The sequence below is a fragment of the Sminthopsis crassicaudata genome, chromosome 2, assembly GCF_048593235.1.
Source record: "Sminthopsis crassicaudata isolate SCR6 chromosome 2, ASM4859323v1, whole genome shotgun sequence".
Lineage (NCBI taxonomy): Eukaryota > Metazoa > Chordata > Mammalia > Dasyuromorphia > Dasyuridae > Sminthopsis > Sminthopsis crassicaudata.
The window spans coordinates 348,105,578-348,117,692 of NC_133618.1; the positions used below are offsets into that span (position 1 = coordinate 348,105,578).

Sequence of the window (12,115 nt, forward strand, 5' to 3'; positions counted from 1 at the left end):
TCAGCTGCTACCAAATGACTGAAATTTGTAATACTCCTCTCATGATTATCAAAAGAATTAAGTTTTGATGCATACATGACAGTTTTAATATGCCCCCACAAGAAAAAAAAAATTAATGAAGTTAAACCAAATAACTGAAGTGAAAGAGCAAAAGGACCTCCTCTTCTGATCCACCAGTCTGCAAGTGTCATTCAGAAACTGTCCCACACAAAATGCATGATAAAGGAAGCTTTGTTTTAACAAAATTAGAATTTTTAATGTATTGTCCAAAATTCACAAAATTAAGTTAGTATAAAATAAATTTAAATATTTGGAGGGCTTAATGCCCATAAATCCTCTTCCCTCTCTCCTAAATGGTCCATTCCTCCACAGGATATTTGGAAGCAATGCCATTCCATGCTTTAGATTCTTCTTAGAAGGAAACTGAATTCAGGATTGTTAGATAGACAACTAGTGAGTCTCTCTCAACCAGCACAGATTTTCATTGATACAGACTTTGTACTTTATGCTATTCCTCTTAAGACCTTGGATTCCCCTGAAGGAAAATATACCTGTGGCTCATTACTATTGACTTGTGCCATCTCAATAATTCTTGTAAAAGTGGCATATAAAACCTCAATCTTTTTTCACTTTTAAACTATCTCAAAACCATACTCCATGAACCCTGGCCATCTTTTTCATTTTCTTAAAATCAGAACCTGGCCTCTGACCCTGAACTCTGAAAGGTAAGATAATGGTGTTTTTTTTTTTTTTTTTTTTTTTTTTTTTTAACTCATCTTATCCCAAAACAGGCCGTTAGCTTACTTCATGGCCATTTACAAAATTCCCAGTCATGAATACCCTTGATTCCTATCCTCTACTATCTGATAATTCCTCTTTATATGTTGTTATCCTCCACTAGAATGTAAGCTTTTGGAAGTTAGGGAAGTTAAGTTCAGACTTCTTTGTATTTTTCATTCCCAACACTTTTCACAGTGCCTAGTGATAGTGAACGCTGATTAAATGTTTTTTCATTAATTCACGCATCTCTTCATTTGTTCTTCCATCACTTACATTGGCTCCTCATTATAGATCTTTTCAGCATAAGGGGCCACGTATATGAGCTCTTACTGTGCCAAGAGTCATTCTGCATAGGAAATTCTCTTTCTCTTGATACAAGGTCACATCCCATAATTCTAGGGACTTAACATGAAGTAATTCCTGAAGCTGAGGGTTTCCAGAGAAATCCCTACTGTTTTGGGAGTCATTCCACCTGTCATTAAATGACATTAATCTTGGATTGTCTAAAAACTCCCCAGTTAGACCAAATGCCTATTTCTGCTACAAGATAGGCATTCGTGATCTTTCTTTTACCACCATCTCTGCTGTATTCTCAGTATTCCTCTGGATAAAAGAATAAAAAGGCAAAGGTGTAATGTTCGGGCTAGCTTTCTTGGAGGTCCTTCCGGAAAGGCCTTGGTCACAGCAAGATAGTCACCATGAGGATAGACAGGAATAAAGTTTAAAGCCTTTTTTCTTGAGTCTTGAGTCTGGAGACTGAGCTAGAGCACACTCACTCTCACACTTAGTCTCTCCTTCACAATCTGTCTGACTAACTGACTGACTCTTGATCTTAGTGGAGGAGTACAGGAGGTAAGAGAGCCATCAGCAGGATGGTCAAAGATAAAATGTCTCATTTCCAGTCCTCTCAGCCCTTATATACTTTAGTACAATTATACCATTACAGATACTGAGTATGTGTGAACTGGAGAACCATTACATCATCATACTAAGTACTAAGTATATATGTGAACTAGAAAACCATCAATTCCACTGAGTTAACACCTTATTGTAAGTGTAAGTTTCAACTATATGTATAACACTCTACAGTTCTGGCCCTCTAAACAAAGGCCCAAAAGTAGTCTGCTGACTTAATTCTATGGGCCAGATCAAAGGGGATAATTCACCTATGATTCATTTGTTCTAAACCAACTAATTTATCCTGGGCTCAACCCCATTCACTTAGAACTAACTAGGAGATGTCTTTTGGGAGTTCAACAATTGCCAATATGTATATCCACATTCTTTGTGAAAGCTCAAAAAGTTCAACCTTGATCAGCCTCACCCTCTGAACTAGAGTTTAACTAGGAAGTTAGTAATAGATCAGAGTAATTAGTATAAACATGTATATAATTCCCCTCACCCCACCCTGAGACTTCTCAGTGAAGTGAATCAATCAATCAGAAGTGTAAACTAGGACTGAGCAATTCTTGAATCAGTATGAAGGGAGCAAAGTACTTAGAGGAAATATTTTCTAATTGGTTAATGAAACCCCTGAGGGCCTATGTATAGTTAAAGCTATTTCAGAAGTTTACTTTCCAGCAAGTTTCCAGGCTCAGGAGCATCTTGAAAAACAAACCACTTCTTCCTGGGCCTATACAACAGAGGAAAAGGGGGTTATTCAGTGAGCCCAGCGGAGGATTAAATTCCACTATCACCACCCTCACTCCATTTACTAGGTCAGTACTTTGTGAACTTAGAAAGATTGGAAGATCTGGAGTTCCCATCAATTTTAGTGTTAATCACAGCAATGTCTGTAGAGCCTCAGTCAGTGACCAATGGAAATCTTGGCCTTAGGAAATGAGATGTATTGACAAACTAGGTTGAACTAAGGAAAAGGCAACTTCAGAATTCTACAAGATTCTTGAAACACAGTAGAGAACTATACCTAATGGGAACTTTAAATTATAAAAAAGAAGAAGAGGATTTGCTTTAACTTGGCTGGAGCAGAGTTTCCTCTTTGCTACATGTGTACACACATGTACCACTTCCAGACCTCTTTTAGTTTATGTTTACTCTTTTCTGAACAGATAATGATGAGGAGTATACTGAGGTCTAAACCGAGATGGGTCAGTTCCTTTTCTCTCTCTCCTTCCTTCCCCAAAGTAACCAAGGACCGTGTCAGCAGCAAATGAATTTGCTACTTAATGCTGTATGGAAACATAGTCTTTATTGATTAGAATGGAAACACCGGAGAGCCAGTGGGCAAAATGGCTGCAAGATACAAGGCCAATTTTGCAAAGCATAGATTTTTGAGGACTCTGTTTTATACAAGAGCACAATCATTCAGATGCAGTGATGTAAGGAGGTTCCAGAGAGTGATGTAAATAAGATAAGGATTCTCTTGTTATCTTTTGGGAAGAGACAGAAGTCTCTTCTGAAAAAGGAATTTCCTGCTGGCATTTGGTCTATCTGAGCAGATTAGAATAGGGGCTGTAAAATCCCAGCCATCTCAGATAGCCCAAACTAGTTTGACCAGATCTTGTATCAAAGGTCCAAGTCCCAAAGGAAGTTGGAGATCAAACAAGGAATATCAAGGGGCTACCACCCTCAACAGATAGTGCATGATGGGAGAAAAGGGAAGTAAGGGGAAAAGAAATGTGTGTTCAGGAGTTAGAGGAAATATTTTGTACCCACTACTTTAGACTTGAACCCATTATTCTTTCCTGTGTTCAGTCATTCTTGATGTTTGGATCAACTGACTTGCCTACAGTCACTCACATAGCTTCTAAATAAATATCTGAGCCCAGATATCTACTAAACTTAGGTCTTCCTGACTTCAGGCCTAGCTCTATCTACTGCACCACCTCGTTGAGACATTAAAGATCATGATGCTATGTGATTGATATGTCATTAAATACTTAAGGTTGTTTACTCAGATTTTTAGGTCAGCAGGTAAGAGAGTTATTCTAGAGAGATCAGTTTTAGTAGAGTGAAAGGGAGGAGAGAAATGGGATAATAGTTTGATGGGATGGTCAAGTGAAGAAACTAGGAAGATTTGAGCAAGTTTTGAGGCAGCAGAAAAGAATGTATATAAAGAAACATTAAATATTAGAGAAGGGAATAATTTGCCCCTTGAGACAGGGGCAAACTACTAGAGAAGATAGGATGAGATGAGATTAAAGGCACCCATTGAGAGGATGGCCAAAGGCGATGCCTTTTCCGAGACTGGAACAAAAGAAGACAGAATTGGGCAATGAGGTAAGAGGATGAGAAAGCCAAAAATTAATGGCTTCTGTTTTATAACTCAATAAGAGGTGAAGGGCTCTGCTATTATAATTACAAATCAATTTTCCCCTCTAAAAGTCCTTTCTTTTCTAGAATTCCTCCCCCCAAAGAATAGTGTTTTTACAGATTTGATCTTGAAATTTAAGCAGTTTGTTTGAGATTTCATAGCCTATATGCTTTAAATGCTGCCAAAATATTTATTTATTTAGATATAACTTAATAAGTCTGAGGAAAAATATTTTAAATGACTTTTGCTTAAAAAAATTTCTCAAAAAATTCTCAAAAAGAGAATTATTTTTAAATACCTTTTATTTAAAAAGGGGGATCATTCATGTGTATTTTATGTCCTTTTTTCTTCCTTTTCCATATAGTGTATTTATTTTAACCCTGAAAGAACAGATGCTTTATTAAAACGTGGCCTATATAATTTTGAAAGTTCCAATTGGGCTGCAGCTATTCAAGATTTTTCCACTTTGTTGAAATTTGACTACAAAAATGTTCATGCAAGGTAAAAGCTAATGTAATAGTTTTCTAGACTAAAAAACTAAACATAACACTCATAATTATATATATATGTATATATATATATATATATATAGATGTATATATATATATATATATATATATATATATATATATATATTTTTTTTTTTTAGTGATTGCCATAACAACACCAAAATGAATAGTTTTTAAAACAAGGGACATAACAAATATTCCATATAAATATGACTTCTTTCTTCCTCTTTGAAGAATTATAGTGAAAATTTGATGAATTTTTAAAAAGCATAAAAATAAAAAGTTGATTGTGACCAAATTGTTCAGATGGTTAAATCAGACAGCTAATGAAATTAAGATTACACTGTCAGTTGTCCCTAGATAGATCACTTGTCTCACTCAGTTAACCTTAGAATATTTTATTAATACTAAATCTAGCGCTCTTGAAAATTTGTTATGAGTGACAATGAGAATTAAGTCAAATGAAAAGCAGATAGAGCAATAAAATTCTGTCACCATTACTAAAAAAGCAAAACAAAAGATAAGATGAAAAATTATCATCCTAGTAATACCATCTTCCTGTACAAAGGACATTTATTTATGAATCAGTACAAACTTGCTTGTAACTTATTACAGGAGTTCATATGGGTTCATGACTGGCAAAATGGAAGTTTTTTCAAATCTCTCTCGACCCCAAACCTTTTTTTTTTTTAAAAAAGAGTATGTATATAGAATATTTAAACCTGAATAATCTATAAGATAAGACAGAAATATCACACAACATAATAATCTCTTGAAATAATTTAAATACATGACAATTCTCACTCAACATCCCAACACCCCCATCTATTCAAAGAACACTTGGTGGAGTAGGTTTAAGCAATATCTACAGTTTGTATTTCAACTTCTGATTATTGGACTCCTCACCCACCATGGCACAGACTTAATCTGACTACCACTCTACTCTGTCCCATAAGATACAGAAGATAATGGTGTTACCCAGACACAGAAAGAAAAGAGAGAAGAATTGAAATAAGGATAGAAAATCAAAGCAGTGAAGAGTGTAGCTCATAATCACAGACTAAAAAAGAAAGAACTTCTCATAGGAAAGAAGATTTAGAAACCCTTCTGGTGTCAGAAGGAGACAGAGAGACAAAGAGACAAACAGAAAAGAGACTGAGATAGAAATAACAAAGATAGGATAAAGAGAGAGAGTTCAGGAGATTTAGAACTGTGGGAACATTCCCAAGACAGGGACTCAGAATCAGACAAAAAGGAAATTCATATATTTAGCATTTCACAAAAGTAAAAAAAAATCAAGTGAATAAGAATTGAAGAAAACATAGACATAGCTGAGCCTGTATGTTGTGAAGTAAGGGATTGAAGTTAACTTTTCTGAGATCAGTCAAAACAGATTTCCATGATGGGTAAATGGCTAAAGAAATTATTTATGGTTATTGAGGAATATTACTGTGCTGTAAAAATACATGTGATAATTGCAGAAAAATATGGAAAGATCTATTTGAACTGATGGAAAATCACATAGGAAGAGCCAAGAAAATAAAACTACATATATGTTATGTATATAATTATATAACTATAATATATGTAACAATATAACTGGAAAGAATGTCCATACATACACATATATACACATATATAAAAATTTAGAAATCTGAATAGAATTTTAGGAATGTTTGAAGTGATAGCTCTCTAGTGAATAATGAATAAGAATAGAAAATTATTTGAATAGAGAGCATTGAAAATGAATTTCTTAGTTAAATAGATAAGCAATTTAATTCTAAAGAATTGTGCATCAGAGAAGAAATCATAGACATAATAATTTCATTTTAAAAAATGGCAATGAGATAACATAAAGCCTTCTGTTGCAGTGTAAGCAATTCTTAGAGAAAAGTAATATCTCTAAATACATTACTAAAAGAGCACAAATCAATTAAGCAAGCAACTAAACAATAGAAATGCCACAAAGTCTTATACCCCATAAAACAAAAAAAAATTGGCAATTTAAAAAATCAAATAAAATATAACCAAAATTACCGACTTACCACCTAGTAAGGAACCGAACAAAAAATAACAGAAAAAACTGAACTGAAAAAGGTAATCAAATAAACTGCTAGCTAATTGATAGAAAGGTTTGTCAGATTCTAAATATCAAAAATAAAAATAATTCACACTAAACTAAATTAAAAGTACTTTCTTATATCTATGAGACTGGCAAAGATACTAAAAAAGAAAAATGCAAATTGTTGGAGGAGCTGTCAGAGGATTAGCATACTAATATACTGTTGGTAGTCCTGGAAATTTGTCCAACCAGTTAGGACAATAATTTGGAACTACATTCAAAAAGTAAATAAACTGTTCATATCTTTTGACTCAGCAATGCTTCTACTAGGCTTTCTCCCAAGATTATTAGAGAAAGAGGAGAAAAAAGCATATTTATAAAGACATTTATAGCAGGACTTTTTGTTATGTCAAAGAACTGAAAACAAATTAGACATTCATTCACTGAGTAATGACTGAACAAGTTATGGTATATAAAGGTAATAAAATAAGTTTGTTCTATAAGAAATATTGAAAGTGATAAGTACAGAAAAACATGAAAAGATTTGCATGAATGGATACAAGGTAAAGTAAACATACACAGTAAAACAATTTCTATAACTTACAATGTAAAGAAAAAAAACTTTAAATGGCTTAAGAATTATGACCCACATAATGACCAATTATGATTCCAGAAGATTGATAGTGAATGATGCTTCCTTAATTTTATTATAGTCTAGATGTGCATAATGAGATTCATTTTCAGATATAGTTGATTTCTCTTTCAATTTATTTCACATGATTATCCTTATTTGTGAAAAGGATTTTTTTCTTTTTCTTTTTGAAGGATAAAGTCAGAGGTAATGATGGTATTAGTGATACTTTAAAAAGATGGAGAAAAGAAGAAAAAGGCACTAATGAATCATGAAAATATGTATGAGAGCAGAAAGAAATTTAGAAAAGGACATAGACAAGCAGAGTACTGTTGAAAACACTATAATAAATCTGAAATATTTTTTAAAAAACCTGTACATAGTGAAAAATATATAAAGCAAATAACAGAATATTCAGTTTCATATATATTTTAAGGTCAGGCATTAGTTCTACTCCTCATATTAATTCATGTAAGCACAAAAGATCCAAACAGCTCAAAAGATGTCATCACGGAGTAAATGAATGGATCAATTGGCATAATTAGATTTTAACACATAAATATAATTTCTTTATGCCCTGATTCTTTTATCCAATGAGAATTCTAATTACAAAGTAGTACATTTTTTAAAAAAAATTTCCCCACAACTTTATAATTTATAAATAAGCATTTAATTAGTCTAGAGGATTATAGGGCTATGGACATTTGAGGATAGATAGATTACACTATAGGATGTCAAGTGGGACAGTGGATAAAGTGTTAGGCCTGTCGATAGGAAGATTCATTGTCCTTAATTCAAATCTGGCCTTATACACTAGCTATTTAACCTGGGGCAAATCACTTCCCTCTATGTACATCAATTTCCTCATCTATAAAATGACGTGGAGAAAGAAATGACAAACCATTCCAGTATCTAAATCCCAAATAGGGTCCTGAGGAGTTGGCTATATCTGAAAGCAAAAAAAACCCAGCAAAAGTTGAGACTATAATTAAATAACATTTGGTTGTCTTAATAAAATCAGACATATCCCTGAACCTATATATAAAAATAGTACATCACTTAGGGAGTTGAGCTCATTTCTTAAATTGTGAAAGCAGATTCTTTTGCCTATACCAGAGGGTAGCAATGGAGAAGGAAATACAAGAAAGGAATGGAAGAAGGGAAGAGTGAATTTGAGAGGGTTACACTCCTCCATTGCCACTGATCATGACATTGAAGACACTACATCCAGTCATCAACAGTGTATCTAGTCATTAACAAGGAGATATAAATAGATGATTGCCCAAAGGAGGAAGAAGCTATTTAAAAGAGCACCACTGAGTGGTTCATTCAGAAGAGGGTAGAATGATTATAAAAGAAGGAAGTTCTAGTACTAAGCACAGTGAATTATCCCTTTGCCACAATGTTACCTACATATGTACCTCATTACATTGTACTTTTAAGTTTGATTCCACTTTTCCTATGCTGCATTTGGGGAGGATATATCCCAGGATTTTGGAGCAAATATTTTGTACCAGCATGATATAGCAGAGACAGAGCTAGCTTCAAATTCATGAAAACCTGGATTCACATTTCACCTCTGAAACATATTGGCTGTCTTAACCTAGACAACTCATTTAAGCTTTCAGTACTCTAGGTCCTTAATGTAGATTTTAAAAGTGTTTAACTAAAGAAATAAAAATACCATACAATATAAAGAATGTTAATTTGTCACTGACCAAACAAAACATTCCATTTTTTTGGTTCTAGTATTTTCTCCAGTTGTCTCCCATTTCTGAAATGCTTTTTGTCCTCTTCTCTATCTACTAGTTTAATAGCTTCCTTTGAATTTTAATTAAAATTCAATATTTTACAAGAACATTTTACGATAATTTACAAAAATTCAATATTTCCTTTTATGCTTATTAATTCTAATGCCATTCCCTCTTATTTACTTCCTACTTATCCTGTAAACAGCTTGTCTATACATATGTGTTTGGTTTTTTGTTTTCCCCTTTAAATTGTGAGCTCTTGAAGAGCAAGAGTCTTTTGACTCTTTTTTTTTTTAATCCCCATAACTTAGGCACAGTGCCTGACCTATAAAAAGTGCTTAATCAATATTTATTGACTGATTAGAATAAATAATATTAATCTGTGGTTTTATATTAAATTAATATGTGACCCATAAGGATCATTTTCTAATTGAGTATGACACCATTACTCTTGGCATCTCTTTAAGATTAGAGATTTCAGAGACCAGCCTGAATTGGTAGAGGGAGTTTTACCAATGAAATCACAAATCTATTCCTTATCTTATTCTTACTATGCCATTTTAGTTAAATTCTCAAAGAGAATGGTTAATGATTATTGGGAAGCACACTGGCAGGGATTCAGGAGCAAGAATATAAAGATTTAACTTTGAGGTTATCTTTAGAAGCTAAAGTAGCAGCAGCCCTCTGGAGATCCAATTCCAGTAGTATGAGTATAGATTGGGGAAAGTAATCTCAGAAAACTTATATTGATTTATAGAGCAACAGATCTATTGATCTAGCTATTAATCTGTAGAGGGCTGCAGACAGTGGGGAACTCTGGATAAGGTACAAGACCCTTCAGCTTAGAGAAAACCTTCTGACAATGTCTGTTTGACTCCCCCTACCTCCCTTTGGTGTTTTCACTGTGCTTTTTGAGAAGTCAAGGTAGACATGACCACCTGTGTTCTACTTGAAGCAAGGGATACTTACAGTAAAGAGATGCATTTACATATCAATAGCAGGGTGCTTATACTTGCACAGTGTGTTGTGGTGTAGTAATGCTATCATAGTTAGCAGTTGCTCAGTGTGATGTGATGATATAATGGTTCTCTAGTTGGCACATGCTTAGTGTGCTGTAATGATGTAATAATTTAAGGGCTGAGAAGACTTAAAATAAAGACACTCTATTTTTGACCATCTTAGTGAGTCTCCTGCCTCCTTCACTCCTTCACTAAGATCAAGGCTGGTCCTGAGATCCTCCAGAGAGCTAGTCCAGACAGTATATTTTGGCATCCCAATTTGGGGGCTCTAGAAAGCACACTACATTATAGTGCCCAAACACGGGACATAAGAAACACAAGAAAGAAAGAAGCAGCAGCACTCGAGAGCTGTTCGTAAGTAGGATCCTCCCAGAGTTCCTTCAGTAGCCCACGTAGAAGGAAAGGAAGAAGAGATCCAGTAAGACTTTTTTAGTCAGGGTAATTAAATAGGCCAACACATCAAAGGGCCAAGCCAGGAAACTGATAAGAGACTTATGAAAAATGCTTGTTCTGACTATAGTCCTCTTCTCCATTTGAAAGTTTGCCTCCATGATTTCTCACAAGTTTCAACACCTTCTGTAGTGCTGTTTGCACTCCCTAGCATGTGGACTCAGATACCTTAGCATGTGAACTTAGATAACAGCTAATGCATAAACTTACTGACCATGCTGTGGGGAAAAAATAAATGTTTCCATAAAACAAAAAACAAGGAATTTTTAAGGACCATGCCTAGGTGAAGGAGCAGGTCAATTCTCTAAGAGCCTCCACAGCTGTGAATCATAACACTTGAAGGAGTTGCAAAGCAGCCTTTACTAGTGCAGCTGTTCCTTGTGGATTGGGAATGAAATAAATTGGAGGCAAGAGGGAAGAGGAGAGAGGTCAGAGAATGCAACTGCCTCTCAGTCTCCTTATATCATCATCCTCTCACATGGAAGAGATCCATTCCACAGGTCTGAGTTAGACCTCCAGCAGCCACTGGCAGGTGGCTCCTATATCACATTATTACTATATAACATAGATAAATGCACATATACATGTATGTTATACCTAACACATATATGTTATGATTTGGAACATTATTTAGATTTTTTTCTTTTGAATATCAAATTTCTTTTGAACTCTCCTATTGAACTCTCTTAAATGTGCATATACACATATACATACAAAATGTAAATATATATATATATATATATATATATATATATATATATGTATATATATATATATATATATATATATATATGCATTTATATTCTAGGAAAAGACCTTCCTTTTACCCTTCCATTTCAATCCTCCATTCCCCACCCCCCTTCATAAATAGAGACAGATGTGTATATGTGTCTGTCTTTGTATAGGAAAAAGTGAGCAGTGTGGATTATCAGTGCAGAATATTGTTTACCTAATCACAAATAATCACTGTTTTTGGTTTTGCTTAACTGGTTTTATGGCTGGGAGGATGAGTTTGGGGAATAGTAAAACCAGAAATAATTGCAATGTGAAAACAAAAGATATTAAAATTTTTTAAAAGTCATGAGAAAAATTCAGGAACAACAACAAAATTCTACATACAAAAGTAATCATAATATTGTGAAAAGGAGCTTATGTTATAAATACATGTGTTTATTAAAATATAACTTTTATTTCACAACTCTAGGACATTTCGTGGCAGAGCTTTTTTTAAAAAAGGCCACTATAGAGAAGCAACTGAAGATCTTTCGGCTGCAATTCATTTAGATCCTAATAATTGGTTAGCATTCTATTGTAGAGCCTGCCTATTGAGAAAGAGTAACCAAAATCGATCTCTTCAGGATTTCAGCGTGTCAGGTACTATTTCATCACTTTTATTTGCATAGTAAATATGAAACATATCTGAGAAAAATAGAATACATTTTTCTTCTTGTTGTTTCACTATTTTCATTTAGGGAGACACTAACTTAAACTGGTCCAGATGATTCCATTGCAGGATAATTCCATTTAAAAAAAATTGCTGTTGTTCTAAAAGTTTAAGGCACAAACTTTAAGCTATGTGGTTTTATTGTGGTTTTTGTGAATTATTTTGCAATTTTCTATCTTAACTAAATCAGTTAGA

At 33.9% G+C, this 12,115-nt stretch overlaps 1 protein-coding gene across 1 annotated transcript in view; it reads left to right on the plus strand.

Annotated features, from left to right (window-relative positions):
* The window catches only part of TTC6 (tetratricopeptide repeat domain 6), a 334,483-nt gene that overhangs the window by 159,034 nt on the left and 163,334 nt on the right, over nt 1-12,115 (plus strand). Inside the window, exons 15-16 of the mRNA XM_074290707.1 lie at nt 4,419-4,555; nt 11,681-11,850. Coding sequence (XP_074146808.1) covers nt 4,419-4,555; nt 11,681-11,850 — 307 coding nt within the window. The remainder of the gene's footprint in view (nt 1-4,418; nt 4,556-11,680; nt 11,851-12,115) is intronic.